Genomic DNA, 20,696 nt, shown 5'->3' with positions numbered 1-20,696 from the left:
GCCATCTCTAGAACCTATAAATATGCTGTCTTAAATGATAAAAGGAACTTGCAGATTTAATCATTGTATTTAAATGAAGGATTTAAAAGTGGAGAGATAATCTTTGTTTATCTGAGGGTCCCACAAAATTCTTAAAATCAAGGTTAGAAGAAAGAGGCGCTGTGATGATGTAAGTTAAGAATCACGTTCAAGAAAGAAGCTTGCGCTGCTTTTGACCTTGGAGATAAAAGAAGTGGCCACTATAGCCAAGGGATAAAGGCACCCAAGAAAGCAGGGGAAAGCAAGAAAGAAGATGGATCCCTAGAGTTCCATGAAGGAAGGCAGTCCAGTTGATATTTTGATTTTGGCCCAGTGAAACACATCTAGACTCTGACATCTAAAACTTTAGGATAAAAATTGGGGGTTGTTTTAAGTCATTAATTTTATAATATTTTATTACAGCAGCAGTAGGAAACTAAAATGGGTTTCATTCACTAAATGTGAGACAATTTAAACATCATTAAGAAAATGAGATTAAGATATATCAAATAAATTTACATTGGTGACTTATAGTAGTAACAAAAACCCTACCTCACTTAGTGTAGTATAAAAAAATAAAGAGGAAGTCAATCACTAAGCAATACATGAGAAGGAGGGAGGGGGAGAAAATGGAGTGGGAATTGGGGAAGGGCTAAAGTGCTGTGTGTATATATGCCTCTAACATCTTATACTCCATTAAGATGTATGACTACAATGCACCAAAAAAAATTTTAATAAAATAAAGTAAAATAGTAAAAAAATAAATAAAAATAAAACTATATGTACTTCTAGGTAATATCACAAACTTCAGACTAAACAGAAAGTTCAATTGAGGAAAACAAAGTAATTCTACTTAAAAATAGTAATTTCAATGATAAATCAGGGAAATTAGAAAAATAAGGTTTTCAAAATGTTTGCTGAAAATTGTATGTCATTTGAGATTGTATATCAACAAACTATAATTTTATATATATTATGATTTTATTATTATTTTAAGGGATAATCTCTAGTGTTGTTTATGATTATTAATTATTTAACAAGATTTTATTTTCAAATCCCTTTTTGTATCCAAATCTTATTCTATTTAATGGCTATGTATTTACAAATAGTATTTGTTTCTGTACCAATAATACTTTTCTTCTTTTCTATTGGTAATATATTTAACAAGCAGCTAAAAGTCAGAGATGGCAGTAGTCTTGAGTAATTTAATCTAAGAAGAATTTACTGAAAATGTAGTTCTAAAAATGCTTATAAAATAAAAATATGAAAATGGAAATTTAGCAGATGAGATATGAGACTATACTAGTCTGTTACTACATATCTAATGTCTGCCCTCAATACTTCTGCTTCCTGAGAAATGAAAATCTGGTCATTTAGCAATCCCCAATAAACTGGGAAGCTGTTTAAGGACAAAAGGATATGAGCTGATTGGTGGATAATAGTCATAAACACTGTGATCACATGCCCAGTCACAGAAATCAGAATATAGCTTCATTATATATGTTCCTTCTTGATATGTCATGTGGACATTTGTGTTTTTACCTAAATTTCACTTTTCTTCTCTTTCCTATACCACTGTATACAGGATGTGTTTGTGGTAGTAAGTTTTCCAGTTTAGTAGACAATCTGCAGAGTATTCAGGAGGAATCAAAACATTTAAAAGATGGGTGAGATCCAGATGGGACTTATGATGTAGAAGATGAATTGTTTTATGTCTTTACTACTGCACTCAGATTCCTCTAATGTAGTGACAGTCTTACTGGACCCACTGCTTGCTTAACTTTTTGCCTCTAATCTCCCTTGTCACAATAATATGTTAAAAGTGTGAACTCTTTTTAAGCAATGTTACTACCAAATTATCTTTTCTGGCTTCCCACTGCTATGAGAATAAAATTAAAGACAATTTGGCATTTAATGCCCACCAGGATCTCACCATGTTTACCCACCAGGGTCTCACAGTGTCTATCCACCAGGACCTCACCGTGTCTATCCACCAGGATCTCACCGCATCTACCCACCAGGACCTCACCGTGTCTATCCACCAGGATCTCACTGTGTCTACCCACCAGGATCTCAAGTCTACTCACCAGGATCTCACCATGTCTACCCACCCACTTTATCTTCTCTACTTTTTCATTCTTCTCCATCCTCAAGTGTGCTTCTCCACCTTTGAATTTGCATGCTTACCCCCATCTCCATGACTTTTTACAAGCATTGCATGTTTGGCTTTCTTATCACCTCAATAACTAGTCTTACAACTTTAGTTTTAACCTACGAGTCAAAAATCTTTCTCTTTATAGGAATACTTCTGCACTTATCCCAAATAGGCTTATTCTCATTTTAACACTTATCACAATTATAACTGCTTTATCATCTGTAATCTCTATTATGTGTGCATGTTTTTGTCAGGACTGTGCAATGTTGAATCCTGTGGACAGTGTTGAATCACTCATAGACATTGACATAGAGTAGATGGTCCAGTAGAAATTCACTTAGCTAGCAATGACATCTTTTGGAGGTGCTCATTTGTCTTGCAAGGATAGCAATTAAGATTGTACTTACTAATATGATACAATTCACATGTTAAATGGTCTTCAAATAACATGAGTCATCCACTCTGTTTCAACCCTTAGCTTCTGTGAACATGTACTGACAAATCTAAGAACTGCAAGTGAATTAACTTAAGAAGTGATGCAGAGAAGAAAATGCTTAAACTTTAAAGAAGCCAGAAGACCAACTATTATTATCTGGTCTCTTTAATTGCTATTTCTTGATCACGTTTCAATTATTTTTCCCTTTGTTCTGCATTAATTGTGATTTTCTTCAGAAATGAAATCCACACTACAGCCCAGTTTGCAAAGGACGATTAATGCCTGTTGTGTGTGTAGGGGGCTGGGGGTGGGGGAAGACCTTAACATGGAGACTTGGAGGAACATAAGCACAGTTGATTGGCCTGTAATTCTCTAAAACCCATGTTTAAATTGTCTTATCTTTCATTGGATCTGGCTAAGGAATATGACATTAACTATACCTTTGATTAAATATACTATCCCATAATTCATGTGCTTATTTTGTCTCTACATATCCAGAGACAATGTTTGTGGATTTTTCAGAGATTGAACAATTTTAACACGTTAAATGTCACCCCTTTTATATGCAGAAAATTCTTTTTACACTGGTTGAATACTGTTAACTAGTGCCTAAAATTGCATTCCCTTGGCAACTAATTGCCTTATATACAAACAACCTTCACTTATACCCCGGTTGAAGTGAATCAAGACCATCCTTTGCTGTTTCTCCATTGGTCACCTCCAGCACATACAGAACAGCGTTACATACACATTTGTAGGCTCTGCAGGAAAACGTTTCCATTAGCTTTGAGAACAAACTATCCACAGAACGCTGATTCACACAATTACTGCTTGTGGTAAGAGTGCACATTATTATATATGAGTCCTCAAACATGTAAATGCATGTCGTTTCCATTGGAAACACCATATCCTTTTCCACAATTTATATGCATGAGTCCAAGGTAAGATACATAAATGTGTTCGTGATTACAACTATAGCGCACATTTTAAAATGAATACTATTTTTTCAATTATTTTTAGGCCATATGAATGGAGATTAGAGAATGTGTGGGAAGTTCTATGACAGCAGTGCTTAATTCCATTAGATGCACTGCTGTGACATAAAAATACACCCACAACCCATCCTCAGAACAACTACTCAACCTGCTAAATAACTTCCCCAGCACACTGCGTCATCTCTTTCCTGGTGGGTGGAAAACACAGAGCCAAAGCTCTTTCTTCCATGCTGCTCATCAGTCAGTGAGTTACCAGTTTTGACTTTAACCCAGAGAATTGTCTTAATAGTTTCTGCCAGGCCCCTTTCACTTCCTTATTCCTTAGACTGTAAATCATAGGGTTCAGCATAGGCGTCAAAATGGCATAGAAGAGAGAGATCAGCTTCTCCTGCAGGACAGAGGGGCTGGAGCGGGGCTGGATATAGGTGAAAATGGCCATGCCATAGCACAGGGCCACCACGGTGAGGTGGGAGGCACAGGTGTGGAAAGCTTTCCTCCTTCCCTCTGTCGACTGGATCTTTAGGATGGTGGAGATGATCTTGATGTAGGACAAGAGGACCAGGAAGAAGGGTGTCATCAGCAAGATAATGCTGGAAACCATGATGACAACCTCATTGGAGGAGGTGTCCACACAGGCCAGTCTGACCACAGCTAGAATTTCACAGGATATATGATCAATGAACCTGTTTGTGCACATGGGCAGCTGAAATGTGATGGCAGTGTGTATGAGGGAGTTCATGGAGCCACAGACCCAGGATGTGATGGCCAGCCTCCTGCACAGACCTGAGTGCATGATGGCAGAGTACCGCAGGGGGTCACACACTGCCACATAGCGGTCATAGGCCATCACTGCTAGTAGAGCAAACTCAATCCCACCAAAAGCCAGGGAGAAAAATAACTGTGCTGCACAGCTCACGAATGGGATTCCTTTGTGTTCTGCAAGAAAATGCACCAACATCTGGGGGACGATGCTTGTGGCATAAGACACGTCCACAAGGGAGAGGTTGGAGAGAAAGAAATACATGGGAGAGTGCAGTCGGCTGTCCAGTCTGATCAGAAGAAGGATGAGGAAGTTCCCAAGCACTGTCACCAGGTACATGAACAAGAACAGGATGAAGAAGGAGACTTCTGTGTTCCAGTCACTGGACAGGCCAAGCAGAATGAATTCACTCACCCAAGTCTGGTTATCTGATCCCATTAAAAAGCTCACTGATTACTAATGTGCAGAGAGAGGCAAAAACAAAGCAGAATCAACTGAAAAACTATAGAATAACTTTTAAAGAACACATCCTGTATGCAACATGCCAGCCACTGTATCACTCTTTTAGTTGATTCATTTATAAGGCCAAGATGAAAGACCTGTTCTCGATATGCTTGACACTTTACCTGTGTCAGAGAGACAGACCAGATGTGATGTGTCTCTGGGATCCCTTAGAGCCTGGGAGCAAAGCAGAGCATCTTTAAAAGGTCTATATCTTTACCAATTGCCTTTGTTCTCATAAATAAAGAGCATATTAGTTGGAAATGGTAGGTAAAATGCTTTAAGGATGACAGGACTGGAAAGTTTAAAAACTACCTCAAATATGTCACCTAGACCCATCTTGACTTAATGCAATGAGTCAATTACAGAAAGAATGGCAGGAAACATACAAAGAGATGTTGTGTACATATGTATCACCTTGAATCTCCCTACGATGTATAATTTACATTGCACCAATAAAGTCACAAAAATAATAAAAATTAAACATGATTATGAAGAGTCAGTGGTTGGAAGGAAGAGCTAGAGTCAGATAACTTTGGTTGAGGAGCTGATATTATTTAGCAGCTATGTAATTTGTGTTTAATTGTAAATGTTCCTATGTAAAACAGGCTCACATTGAATAAGTCTGAAGTACATTTAAGTCAAATGTAAGTAGCTTTTTGAAGAGTCTTTGCATTCTGTTATTAACCAAAAAAAATCTACAATTGGGTTAAAATTTTCTCAGTTAAAATATTACCCTTGTGCCGGGCGTGGTGGCGCACGCTTGTAATCCCCGCGCTTGGGAGGCAGAGACAGGAGGATCGTGCAGGTTCGAAGCCAGCCGCGAGCGCTGGCTTAGGAGACCCTGTTTTCAAATTTTAAAAAATGTAAAAATAGGTCTGGGAGTGTAGCCCGGAGGTAGAAGGGCTTCCAGGAACCCCAGTACCACCAAAAAAATAAAAAATAAAAAAAAACATTACCCTTGTGCCGGGTGTGGTGGCACACCCTTGTAATCCCCCACTTAGGAGGCTGAGACAAGAGGATCACACAGGTTCGAAGCCAGGCTCAGGTACTTAGTGAGGCTCTCAGAAACTTAGTGAGACACTGTTTCCAAATTAAGTATAAAAATAGATCTGGGAGTATAGCCTGGAGGCAGAAAGCCCCTGGGTTCTGCCCCAGTACCACCAAAAATTAAATAAATATCACCCCTGTTTAGACTAATTTAGTAAGTACCCCCATGTCCCTTCTTTTATTATCTAATAACTATATGTTACAACAAATATGCATTCAATTGTTCTTCTCTCAAAGACAAATTTAAATGTTTAGATTCTTCATAAAACTTTTTTTAATGGCAAGATATGCCTAGCTTAAAAGTTAAGTTTCTGTCAATATAATCTTTTTAAAATAAAATAAGTCTATTAATTGGAATTGTTACACTTTATCATAAAAATTTAGTTTAACTTTTAACAAATCAAATGCTATTTTAAACCTATTCTATGTGGTAAATTAGCCCACTATTCTTTTTCCCATTTTGCAGCATCCTACCACCTTGAAACATCTTTAACTGAAAATGTATGTCACCAGAAGAAGATGCCAGAGAAATTCACACAAACAGGCAACCTCACTAGCTGGTGTTAAAACCTGCATTTGTTATTTTCTGGGTAAGGTAGATAAAATGTGGCTTTAGACTTCTCTGCATCCCGTCTTCTAAGTATGTCGGCTAACTTTTCTTCTATGAGCCAGATAACTTTGTGCTATTCTCTGTACCTCTCTGCACCAAGCCCTGCCTGTCACTCTGATGGGGCCCAACTCTAAAATTTCCCTTCTTCTTCTCCTCTGAAATAGAAAATCAAGGATGTCACGATCTGTAGTCAAGTTAAACATATTTTAATGTAAATTCTCAGGCAGTTATTTTGATTATGTTTGCTGCCAGTATTTGGTGTTTTGAAATCATAGAACCAGGCATTTGTTACAATTTTCTTAAAATTGGGAGGGAGTCTCATTCATGGCAAGCTCCTTATATCGCTGCAGCATACTCAAGTGGAAAGCTTCAAAATCTAAGACATCTCCACATGTCTTTCAGGCTTTCTACCTTTCAGGCTTCTACCATACTCTCTTATTTTTGCCATAATAAAAATGATGAGACCTTCCAGGAAGCAGGAGTTACTGTTCTTCAAAAAAAAAAAAAAGTTAGACCTGACCTACAGGTACCTCCACCAACCACGGACAGAACTGTTCACACTGTGGCACACACACACACACACACACACACACACACACACACACAACCATCCCGTGCTGTCTCTGGAGATGTCATGGATGCTTCTATTCCCATTGTTCTAAATCACACTTAGTTTTCCTGCTGCTCTATGGGCCAACACTCCAATTTTGGAGTGTTGGCCAATTACTCAATTTATCTTTGCAAAGAAGAAGGTAGCCAGAGCTTGGCACTTTGATGTCATTTTTCTCCACAACAGTCATTTTCTCCACAACAGCACATTTGGTTGTCCTAGCCCAGTGAGTACGATTCACATTTAAAACCATCTAAAATTCTTGTTTATTTCTAACGGGCTGTCTACTGCAATAAGTTGGACTTTCTTCCCATCCCATCCCACTCCAAAATAAAGAAGAGAGAAGTGAGTTTTGACTTAGAAAAAAAACCTGTGATATATGCACTGTGTAAGGTGATTTCTCAGTGTCTCATCCTTCAGAAATATTTCAGAAAAATAATCCTTTTCACTAGACATGAGTGCATGATCAGCCTTGAAAATCCAAACTCAAGTTTAGGGTAAGCCCATCACTCATGTAACAGAGATGTCCTGCACCATAATGCACATGATTCTCTCTATGGGATAAAATGCCAAAAGCTTTTCTCATGGAAAAGATTTGTCTTCACATTATCTGTTTTATAATTCCATTGAGTGATCATCACATTTGGCTTATTAGAGTACTTTCCAATGTCAGCTGCTTAAGTAGAGTCCTGAATATAAAAATAGCACACAAAGGTGAGACACATGACCCACAGATATTTTTTCTTCATGCTGTAAAAAAAAACCCAAACCTTACCTTTATGCAAATAAACTATCAGTGGAAATGGCACGTTCCTTTAGAGAAGGATTCATCTACTCTGTCCTGAACGCTTGTACAAACAGACTGCATCCATCATGAAGGGATCTCCCAGGAGACTCACACGTGGATACAGATAACTCCAGGACCACTTTGGTAGGTGATACATTAAAAAAAAAGTTTATATTCTGGGAGGACCATTAGTCTGTCCCCTTTAGGTCTTGTTTTCTATTTTCTCTCTGGATTTAGTTGCCTAACTTTTTACATAATTTAAGTCTGATTATTGATATTCAGTATATCAAACAGTCATAATCTGGAAATTTTCATTTGGTGGTTTATGTTACCATTTTTTCACTGTGCAAAATTTCACCTCTATCTCTTGACCCTGTATCTGGGGTAATTTCTGCAGTGCAACCCCTTTGCTCCTCCAGTTTGTATTGTGCATCTCCACAACTCATTCCAGAGGAGCCAGCCCTGACATGAGTGTCAGGGACCTCATTGTAGTCCAGATTTATATTCTTAATGCTGTATGACTTTGACAATCACTTAATCATCTTATATTTTACTTGTTTCTATTGATAGGAAAATCAAAATACCTGTATACACACTATCAGGAATAAAAGTCGAGATAAAAGACTTTAAAGCAATTAACGATTTATCTTTACTGGAAAGATAATATACTCCTATTACACATTCATGAATATTGATGCCTAATGAAATGTTTTAGTAACCTAGGATTTTCCCCTAAGTCTCTTGCCCAGAGTCATGCAGGATGGATCCATAACACTTCAACTTTTAGTTAAGAATAATTCCGTTTCTCCAAATTCCGATTCACTCTTTTTATCTCTGCCAGTGCTAAAGTTTGGAATTGATAAACTGATTCAGTGAAACTTTACCTAAGCCTGAAGACTCTGGAAAGCAGAATGATTTTGTTGCATTTTCTGTAACACGTAGATGATAAAATTTTAAGACCCCTAGTTATATTCCTAATCCAAAGTCCTTCACAAATAAAATGGGAATACATTCTGCATCTCTGTAAACTCTTGTAACACCAACTCTCTACTGACAACTCTATTAAGAAATCTCAGATGTTAATCAGTACCTAGCACTATGAATATGTGTCCTTTAGACCAGGGTTGTTTTCCACAGATTCCCCCTCCAGAAAAGTGGTGGACCACGGAAATTAAGTGTCCCCATCCTCCTGGGTTCCATGACTCAGAACTCACCCGGGACTAATTTAGAAACTCCCGGGAGGAAGTTCACGGGTGCTCCCCAATGGGCTCTTTTATCGAACTAATAAGGTGAGGTAGTGGCTGCACTGGCAGTGTGGACCCCTCAGGACCCTGTTGCAGCAGTGCTAATTGCTGTCTTGACTCCTGAGTCTCAGAGGCTGGGCTACCTGACTGCCCGTCCTCTCCCTGTGGGAGGTGGCTCTTCATCCTTCTGTCCTCCAAAACTCTACTGAATGTTTAGGTCATTCGATTTATTATTTATTTATCTATATATTTAGTTTACTTTTGTTTTTTATCTTTTTATTGGTGTATTTTAACCATGCATCTTAATGTGGTACAAGATGGCAGAGGCATACATGCACACATCATTCATTTAGCCCTTCCCCAATCTTAAAAGTCACAAAATCCAGCTTTTGTTCTCCTATATCCCATACTGACTTTATCCCCTACAGCCTTTTTTGAGGTGTTCGGTGAATGAAACTGAACCCATAGCAGGTGGAAAAAGTCCTCTTCTCCTACCTCCAGGATATGAAATAGTATTTAGCCCATGGTACTATTTATGTTCCTCAAAAAAGGACATTGCATAAAGATTAAAGACTTCCAATAAGATCTATGGCAATTGAATCTTATGGTCTACAGGGCAAATATAATCAAAGCAAGAAGGACATTAAATATAATGCAAAGAGTATTAACTTGTACACCTCCTCAAATTTTTTTAAAAAAGAATGAAGAGATTCGATGTGATTTTGAAAGAACAGATTTACATTACCATCTTTTGGCCTATTCTTTATCCCTTGTGCATCCTTAAGTGAATCATTTATCCATTTATTTATTTATTTATTTATTTATTTATTTATTTATTTACCGAGTGAGTCTGGTACTCAGTAACTTCTCAGCACCACTACCTATGCCTCCACTCAGTATCCAGCTGACCCCCCCCAGTACTCACCCCTTCATCATCTCAGCTACTCACGCACCCATTGCTGAATTCCAGCACCCACATGCCAGCACTTACCTTATACCCACTATTTATCCACCTAATCATCTATAGTCACCAGTTTAGCACCTAGCACTTACCCACTGAGTTGTTCAGTTATGTTAGCCAAGGATTCAGATGGTATAGAATCAATGTCTTTGACAAAGTTTCTGGGAAATTCTAGACAATTGGAAAGTGTGAACTGGAGGTTCTTCTCTTTCTTCCTCCCAACATGGAAACTCCTATAGAATGGAAACACTTGTTTGGATAGTTTACCTGCAAGCCAGCTGGTGCAGTCCCATCATGGAGAGGGCTTTGGTCACAGCATCCAGATGTTTGCAGCACTGCTATTCTTCTCTCCTCATCTGCAGTCAGCAAAGGTGACCTCCCAGAGTCCAAGCTCCACTGCACTCTCTGTCGTTTTCACTGAATCCTTGGGAAAGTCTTTCTTCTCAAACTCTATAATTCCACTCTCAATTTTCTTTGTGTGGTACTGGGGATGGAACCCAGGGACATTCTCCCTCTGAGCTACACCTCCAGCCCTATTTTTTATTCTTTATTTTGAAATAGGATTTCACTGAGTTGCAAATGGCCTCACTAAGTAGCTGAGGCTGTCTGTGAACTGTGATCCTCCTGTCTCAGCCTCCCAAATGCTGGAATTACAAGCATGCGCCACCATGCCTGGCTGTAATTCCACTCTTACTTTGAAACTTCTCTCAGATGGAACCTTCTTTTGCATGATTAATACCAATTGCCTCCATTATTTTAGTGTCTTGAGTTTTAATATACTTTTATTGGTATATTAATAACATACCCCACTATGATACACAAATGTCATTGGACATCATAGTGAGGTTCAAAATGATGCGAACATATGCACTCAGCACTTGGCATGTGCCCCCCAGGTCCCACCCTGCTCTTCCTCCTCCCCAGACATGTGAGTGAGATTTGTATCAATACTTTCACATGTGGAAATAGTATTATTTGAACTGTTGTCTTCATTAATTCCCATTTGCCCCTCCCCAGACCCCAAGTCCCTTCTCCTATTCTACTAGTGTTCTTTTTTTAATCTGAAGTCTCTTTCCTTTCCTATTTTATCTCCAATTTCTATATATGAGAGAATTCAGATGACCCTTGATTTCCTGAGAGTGCCCGATCTCAGCACAATATTCTCTAGCACCACCTGTTTCCCTACAAATGGCATATTTTATTTTTCTTTATGAAAAACAAGAAAAATCTATTGTGCATATATACCACATTTTCTTTATCCATTCATCTCTTGGCTGGCACCTCAGTTGGTTACGTAATTTGGCTATTGTGAATAGTGCTGCTAAGATCAGGGAAAATACTGTAGAGTCATGAAACACAATTCGAGGAAGGAGGCGAGGAGGGGGGAAAAGAGACTTAATGAAAGAAACAGTTCAATTGATGCTATTTACATATATTATTGTATGTAGTATTAAAGATTGCAATTCTAACTGGAGTTATATGAAATCTCAGTATAGGTTTAGTTTTCATTTTCCTGGATGCTAACAATGTTGAACATTTTCATATATTTATTGACCATTTGTATTTTTTGAGAGTGTGTATTCAGCTTAATTGCCCATTTAATTGGGTAACCTGGGTTTTATTAAGTTTCTAAGTTCTTTATATATTTCACATATTAGTCCTGAAATACATAAAGGTATGATCATAGGAGTAGCTAGCAAAGATTTTCCCCTACTCTGTCGACTCTTTTTTCAGACTTTTATTTCCTTTTCTGTGAAGAAACTTTTTAATATGATGCCATCTTATATATTGATTCTTAGTAATTTCCTGAGCTTGGCGGTCTTATTAAGGAAGCTCTACTAATTCCTGCATGTTGGAGAGTAGTCCTATGCTTTCTTCCAGTAATTGCAAAGCTTATAGTCTAATTTCTAGATCTTCATTGATCCATTATGAGTTGTCTCTTGTACAGGGTGAGAGTTTGGAGTCGAATTTCATTTGCCTACATATGGATCAGTTTTTACAGCACCATTTGCTGAAAAGGCTATTTTTCTTCAGTGTGGTTTTTGGTTCCCTTATCAAAACCCACGTGAATGTAAATGTGAGGATTTTTTTCTATATCTTCTATTCTATTCCATTGTCTGCTTTTGTGCCCCTATCATGCTGTTTTTATTATTATAGCTCTATAGTATAATTTGAAGTAAGGTATTCTGATGCCTCCAGCATGATTCTAATTTCTATGAATGACTTTTGCAATTCTGAGTCTTTTATTCTTCCATGTGATTTATTTATTTATTTATTTATTTATTTATTTATTTATTTATTTATTTATTGGTGGTCCTGGGGGTGGAACCCCGAGGCTTTCTACCTCGGCGCTATACTCCCAGATCTGTTTTTATATTTTATTTGGAAACAGGGTCTCGCTAAGTTGCCGAGAGCCTCACTCACTAAGTAGCTGAGGCTGGCTTCGAGTCTGTGCGATCCTCCTGTCTCAGCCTCCCAAGTGCGGGGATTACAAGCGTGCGCCACCACGCCCGGCTTCCATGTGAATTTTAGAACTATTGTTTCTAGCTCTGTGAAGGATTGTATTAGTATCTTGATAAAGATGCCATTGAATCTGAAGATTGCTTTTGGTTGTATGGTAATTTATTCTGCTTATCCAAGAACATGGATGGGAGGTATTCAAATCTTCTAAGGTCTTACTCAATTTCTTTTCTTAGTGTTCTATCACTTTCATTGTAGAAGTCTTTTTTATCTCCTTCATTAGACTTATTTATAATCATTTTTATTATTGCTGAGGCTGTTGTGAATAAAATTATTTTCTGCATTTCTTTTTCAAGTCAATTAAGAAAACTGGTTCAATAAGACGCCAAAAGCTCAGAAAATGGCATTAAATAAAAAAGCCTTTGTACAGCAAAAACAAAAACCCTCAAGACTCTAAAGAGAGAGCCTACAGAATGGGAGATCTTTTCTAGCTACTCTTCTGATAGAGGACTAATACCTAGATTATATAAAGAATTTTAAAAAGTAACACTAAGTCAGCAACTTGACAAATTATCAGTTTAAAAAAACTAACACTACAAAAACACAGTAAAATGGTCAATTGAACCAAAGAAACACTTCACAAAAGAAATAAAAATATCCAATAAATATGTGAAAAAATATTCAATATCATTAACAATTAGGAAAATGCAAGTCAAAACTACACTGAGATGCTATCTAATCCCAATTAAAATGGCAACCATCAAGAATACAAGCAATAATAAATGCTTGTGAGGATATTGAGAAATAGGAAACCTTATGTACTGGATTCCTATTTGGTGGGACTGCAAATTAGCGCAGCCTCAATGGAGATCAGTACAGGAGAAACTCTAGAAAAAAGGAAATAAATACCAGTGGAGAGATAGGGGGAGTCTAGGGGAAGGAGGTGGGTGGGGGCAGGGAGACTTGACGAAGAAAACATTTCAAATGATGCTATATCCATATACAAATTATCAATTCCAATCTCAATATCATGTGCAGGGCAAGGCAGGGAGAGAGTTGAATCTGGTGAGAAGCTCAAGTGCTTTGTGTCCCTATCATTCTCAACTTCATTACAATGTGTAAATACAGTGCACCAATAAAAGTATATTTTAAAGGAAAAAATGATGCATTTGAAAGAGTTGTAGGCTTCATTCAACCCAGACGTAAGCAGAAAGTATGCAGAGAACATACAGTCGACTATGTTTTTAGTACCTTTTATTGAGTTTCTGGTGAAACAAAACATAACTTCTTTAAAAATTCATTCTGTAGATCACTCTTAACATTTGACTTTCAGTGCAACACTTTATTCTAACATGACCCAGCTCACAAATATTTGACCTAAAGTCTTCAAGTACTTCAATACCAAACCTCAACTCAACTGAGTGAGAGCATCCAAGTCAACCATAGACTGTATTTCCCACTGATGCTCACTCATATGTGACTCCATCCAAACTATAGTTCTTGCTTTTGAATCAACAGGAAATCCTCTGTCTTCTTTCTGCACAGAAAGTTCATCTGATAGGTGTCTACCTAGAAATTGAACTACATCCTTTAAGAACTGTTTGAGATAGAAACACCAATAGTTACTACCAATTCACAGCCTTGGTACTGTAAAAAAAATTATGAATATGACAAATTATTTTCTCCTAGGAATTATACATATAATTTGAGTGAGCTACTTCCAGAGAAGCAGTTTGTTTGGTTTATAATTCCTTGACATATAAAACATTATTTGCCACTGTTCTAATTTACCTAGCTGAAAATTAGTATATATCCCTCATTAATAGTTTTTCTTTATAAAACACCTTAAAAGCTAATTGAAAAATGTACCATTCTGGTGATGGTTATTGACAGTGAGATAGGCTGAACATGGTGGCAAGGGAGCTACAGTGCATGAGAACTCTGTACTTTCTGTTCAATATTTCTGTGATTTCACATGTATAATAAAATTTGAAGGCTAAATGGGCTTCAAATGACATGAATCATTAACTCTATTTGAATCCTTGGCTTCCGTGATAATGCGTTAACAAATATAAGAACTACAAATGAACTCATTATTATTAATAATAAGCAATGACAAAGCTAGTGTTAAAACTAACACTTTAGCCAGGTGTGGTGACACATGCTTGTGACTTATGATCTCAGTACTCGGGAGGCTGAGACAGGAAGCTCCGGGTTTGCAGCCAGCCTCAGCTACTTAGCGAGGCCTTCTGCAACTTAGTGAGATCCTGTTTCAAAATAAAGAATAAAAAGTAAGGCTGGTGGTATAGCTTGGAGGTAGAATGCCCCTGGGTTCCATCCCTAGCACCACACACACACATAAGAAAAACTAACAATTTAAATGATATCCCTTTTATATGCAGTAAAATTCCTTTCAAAATATTTGAATACTGTCAGTGAAAGTTTCCTTGGCCACTGATTGCCTTATATACACGCAATTTTTTCTTATGTCCCTATTGGGCTGATTCAAGACCTTCATGTACTCTTTCTCATTTTTTTACCTCCAGCATAGCAGTAGACCCACAGGTAGGCAGCCTTGAAAACACTACTCTCTTTAGAATGTTGATTTAAATAATTCCTACACATGGTTGTATAACCATACATTATTTTATGGGAGTTTTCAAATGTGTAAATGCATTTTGTTTCCATTGGAAACACCATCATCTTTTTCAAAGTGTGTTTGCATAAGTACCATTGGTCCAAGATAAGTTCCATGAATAGATTCATGATTAAAAACAATATGATAAATTAAAAAATGAGTAATACATTTTTCACTTATTTTAGGTCATACAAATGGAGATTAGAGTAAGTGTGGAAAGTAGTGCCTAGCTCCACTGAACATGCTGCCGTGACATAAAAATACTACCACATTCCACACCCAACACAACCACTCAGCCTGCTGTATAACATCTCCAGCATACATTATATCATCTCCTTCCTGGTTGCCAGGCAACGCAGCTGATGCCTGTCACACAGGTTGGGTGCAGAGCTCAGAGGCAAAGCTCTTTTCTCCATGATGCTCATGAGTCAGTAAGTCGCCAGTTTTTACTTTAACTCAGAGAATTGTCTTAATAGTTTCTGCCAGGCTCCCTTCACTTCCTTATTCCTTAGACTGTAAATCATAGGGTTCAGCATAGGCGTCAAAATGGCATAGAAGAGAGAGATCAGCTTCTCCTGCAGGACAGAGGGGCTGGAGCGGGGCTGGATATAGGTGAAAATGGCCATGCCATAGCACAGGGCCACCACGGTGAGGTGGGAGGCACAGGTGTGGAAAGCTTTCCTCCTTCCCTCTGTCGACTGGATCTTTAGGATGGTGGAGATAATCTGGATGTAGGACAAGAGGACCATAAAGCAAGGTGTCATCAGCAAGACGATGCTGGAAACCATGATAGCAATCTCATTGGAGGAGGTGTCCACACAGGCCAGCTTGACCACAGCTAGTAGCTCACAGGATATATGATCAATGAACCTGTTTGTGCACATGGGCAGCTGAAACGTGATAGCAGTCTGCATGAGAGAGTTCATGGAGCCACAGACCCAGGATGTGATGGCCAGCCTCCTGCACAGACCTGAGTGCATGATGGCAGAGTACCGCAGGGGGTCACACACTGCCACATAGCGGTCATAGGCCATCACCGCAAGCAGAGCAAACTCAATCCCACCGAAGCCCAAGGAGAAAAATAACTGGGCTGCACAGCTCACGAATGGGATTCCTTTGTGTTCTGCAAGAAAATGCACCAACATCTGGGGGACGATGCTTGTGGCATAAGACACGTCCACAAGGGAGAGGTTGGAGAGAAAGAAATACATGGGAGTGTGCAGTCGACTGTCCAATCTGATCAGAAGAAGGATGAGGAAGTTCCCCAGCATTGTCACCAGGTACATGACCAGGAACAGAACAAAGAGAGAGACTTGTGTGTTCCAGTCACTGGACAGGCCGATGAGAATGAACTCACTCACCCGCGTTTGGTTTTCTCTGCCCATCCAAAAACATTAATCTGCAACAGATAACAGAAAAGGTTTGTGAAGAACCATTAAAATAAGTTTTTCCTGCATCAAAATACTCTAGCCAAGCTTAGCCAAGTACTTCAAATTAGGTAGTAGCCAAGATGGTGGGCGGGATCTCAATTCATGGGCTTGATTCCATTAGGTGTTCTATCTACTTTGCTCAGGAAGGCAGTCGAGTGCCTCATGAAGACATGATTTGATGTCAGAAGGGGAATCACTTAAAATCTGGAGAGAATGCACTGCAATTTCAGCACCTCTATCACTGTAATAACTTACTAAGATTCCAGAACATGGAGAGAATAGTACATGACTGGCAGAAAATAGAGAAGAATGTGATAGGGAACTGCAGGAATTATCTTAAATAGGAACAAAATGCATCCTGGTAAAAATGGATAAATCTATAATAAAAGGAAAGATTTAGAAGAAGTAAGGCCTGTGGAAAGAGTCAGAGTCAGAAAGCCTAGGCTTAAAACTGGTTTTATCAGGTAGCTGCATGATGTTATTTTAGTGATGAAGTTTTTTTATATAAAGGGACATAATACTGAGTAAACTACAAGTGCACATAAGTTCAGATGTAGATAACATATGAGAAGGTACTTTTCAGCTGCTCCAGAAAAAGAAAAACACTCTTAGGAATATGGGTATTAATAGCAAACTGACTTTGGTATTGAGGTTGATAAAATAAATGATTTTCCCTTCCACAAGCTCAAATAGTCACAAATGTTCTTTCTGATGTCTTCCCAGAACCTGACCTCACCTTTCATCATATCCTCCCTCACTGGCATTTCCACCTCTGCCACTCTTGTTGCTTCTATAAAATCATAATCATCATCATCACATCATCATCCTCATCATAACATCATCATCATCTTCATCATCATAACATCATCATCATCTCATCATCATCATCATAATATCATCATCATAACATCATCATCATCATAACATCATCATCATCATAGCATCATCATCATCATCATAACATCATCATCATCATCATCATCATCATCATAACATCATTATCATCATCATCATAACATCATCATCATCATCATCATAACATCATCTCATCATCATCATCATCATCATAACATCATCATCATCATAACATCATCATCATCATCATCATAACATCATCATCATCATCTCATCATCATCTCGAGAAAACAACTAATGGCCTCAAAAAAGATTAGAAAATAGTTTATTTAGAGAATCTGTGTGCATGTATATCCCTATCACTCTGAACCTCATTACGATGTGTGATTATAGTGCACCATACCTCTCTACATGTTTTGAGGTGTTTCTGTTTACTAAAAACAAACAAACAAACCTTTCTAATAAGCTTTCTCAAGAGATAGTATTAAAGAATGACAATCCTTGCAGTTCTTCTCCTTAGAAATAAATGCTATGAATGAAGGACCTCCTTTTGCCTCTGTTTTATAAATTGTGGTAAATGTAGGGTAATTAATATGGCCAATGACTAGAACACAATATATGATAAAATAACAAAGGCATTGGGGCTGTGAGCAGAGCTCAGTGGTCAAGCACATGCTCAGCAAGCACACAGTTCTGGATTCAATCCTCAGTACAAGGGAGGGAGGAAGGGAAGAAGGGGGAGAAGGAGGGAGGGAGGAGGAAGGAAGGAAGGAAGGAAGGAAGGAAGGAAGGAAGGAAGGAAGGAAGGAAGGACCTCATTAAATTGTCAACAGTGTCATCTAATCCATGATCCTTCTGGTCAGCCTCCCAAATACTGGTATTACAGGTGTGTCTCAACACCCCTGGCTCTCCTTCTTTTAGAAGGAACATCAAGAATGCCAAGATTTTAGCTTAGTTTAACTATATTCCTCAGGCAGTGAGTGGTTTTGATCATGTTTGCTGTTAACATCTGGTATTTTACAATCCTGGAATCAGGAATCATCCCACTATTCTGTTATAATTTTCTTAAGTTTGAACAGTTGATCATTCAGATGGGAGTCCCATTTTTACCAAGCTCCCTGTCCCTGCAGAATGTATTACAGGAAAGAGTTTACTCCAAGCATAAGCATAATTTCTTGCCTTAAAGCACTCCTTCGGCTTCTCACCCACCACACCCTCTCCATATCTCTGTTGTGATAAAAATGGCAAAACATTGAAGGAAGACTGAAAAATGGTTCACCACGGAAAGGAGGAGAGACCTGGTCCATGGACTTCTCAGCTAAATATGGACAGAACTGTTCACACTGGATGGTACCACACAGACAAGATCATCATATGTGGTATCTGCAGATGTCTTCAGTGCTCCTGTGCTCACAGTGAGGTTACTAGCTCTTATATGTGACTATTTTTCTTGCTTTCTATGGGCCAATCGTCCCAAAATACTCAATTTACCTTTGCAAAGAAGGAAACAGCCAGGACTTGGCATGAAAGTGTCATTCAATGTCAAGGTCACATTGTATTACCCTTTCCCAGTGAGTGTATTATACATTTAAAACTACCTAATATCATTTTCCACTTCTATCCCCTAACTGCTTTAAAAATTATCTTCTCCTTTTTTCTCCCATATGAGGAAGAAAGTAGTTTTGATTTAAAAAGACTTAGGGGGAAGACAGTCGTAAAAGGATAGCCCAGTGTTTCACTCTCCAAAAATACATCTCAAAAGAATAAACATTTCCACTATTTATGTCATTTCAAAGAGAGCACAATTAAACAATTCCTCACATCAACGTCTAAAATTTATTCTGAAGGACAGTAAGGCATAGAGGTAATTACCAACATTATCTCCCATTTATTATAGAGATGATTCTCTACAACTAGTGAACAAAGAGGCAAAATGTTTTCTCCCTGGAACATCTGTGTATCAAATTGTAACATACCTTTGAGTCTTAATTATATTTAGCCTCCTTATTGAAGATTCCTACAATCTTGTCAGAGATAAGTAGAGTCCTAAACAGCCCCACGAAGATAAGACACAAAAGGTACTGATATTTTTCTTTCAGACTGGTCATAATAAAACAGAACCTTACCTTTGTAAAGCTGAGCTCTCAATGGAAATGGCACTTCATTTAGAAAAAGATTCATCTGCTCTATGCTGAACACTTGGTTGTGGTACACACAGACTATTCATCACAAATGGGAGCATTTTTAGCATCCTACGATTTAGACATGAAGGACACTAGGTCCACTTAGTTAGGTGATATATCAAAAATGATTTTGTATTCCGAGAGCACAGGTTGTTATTTTTTTCCTTTAGGCTCTGGTGGTCTATTTCCTTTCTAAATTTGGTGACCCGACCTCACATAATTTGAGTGCAATGATTGAAAGGCAGTTTCAGGAATGTTTGTGATCATGAAATTTACTTTTTCTTAGTTATTCTAATTATTATAATGGTTTCATTGTACAAATTCTCACTTTCTTTATATCTTATATTCCCTATATCTAAGACTAGAGTGTTCTGTAGCATAGTCCTTTTATTTGGTAAGTCTTCTTAGTATAATTCCTAAACTGCATTCTAGAGAGCCTAACTCTGAAATAAGAACTAGCAGACCCCAACTGTCATTCCACCTCACATTCTGAGTAGAGTATGACTTTGATTAACTCATTTAATCATATTTCAGTTCAAATTTCTGTCATGTAAAGGAAAGCCAACATGTTTTGTATGCATATTCTTAAAACAAAACAATTGAGATAAGAGACTTTAAATTAATTGACAATTTATCTCTTTTGAAAATGTAATATATTTCTGCCACATTAGTCATGAATATTGAACATTATCTAAAAGCTTTGTAGAACTTCATTTCACTTTTAATTCTCTTCTCCAAAAATACTGCAGAATTCACCCATGATATTTATAACATTTGATTAATAATCATTCTCTTCCCCAACCTCTTTTTTTATTCATTCTCATTTCTTCTGCTAATTCTAAAGTTTGGAACTGACGAACCCATAGCAAAAATAAGTGTACACCTATGCATCTATCTTTTGGAAAACATAATTTTTACTACTTTTATTGTAAGATTTAGGATGAGATAATCTCACCATCCATGATTCATCTCAAAGTCCTAACAAATCAGATTGATACAATTT

General features: G+C 37.8%; 2 protein-coding genes across 2 annotated transcripts; both read right to left on the bottom strand.

The window, feature by feature from the left end:
• Positions 1-3,267: 3,267 nt before the first annotated feature.
• LOC308266891 (olfactory receptor-like protein OLF3) lies at positions 3,268-4,802 on the bottom strand (the record flags this gene model as incomplete). The annotated part of the gene is made up of 2 exons (XM_080701271.1): positions 3,268-3,393; positions 3,858-4,802. The coding sequence occupies 2 exons, from the start codon at positions 4,800-4,802 to the stop codon at positions 3,268-3,270; spliced, it is 1,071 nt and encodes a 356-aa protein (XP_080557397.1).
• A 10,869-nt stretch (positions 4,803-15,671) lies between these two features.
• Positions 15,672-16,610, bottom strand: LOC308266995 (olfactory receptor-like protein OLF3; the record flags this gene model as incomplete). Its single annotated transcript, XM_080701408.1, has 1 exon — positions 15,672-16,610. The coding sequence occupies one exon, from the start codon at positions 16,608-16,610 to the stop codon at positions 15,672-15,674; it is 939 nt and encodes a 312-aa protein (XP_080557534.1).
• Between the last annotated feature and the right edge of the window lie 4,086 nt (positions 16,611-20,696).

The sequence above is a fragment of the Muscardinus avellanarius genome (assembly GCF_963383645.1).
Source record: "Muscardinus avellanarius genome assembly, chromosome: 9".
Lineage (NCBI taxonomy): Eukaryota > Metazoa > Chordata > Mammalia > Rodentia > Gliridae > Muscardinus > Muscardinus avellanarius.
Note: the sequence above shows the minus strand (reverse complement) of the source record. Positions and strands in the feature narration are given on the sequence as shown.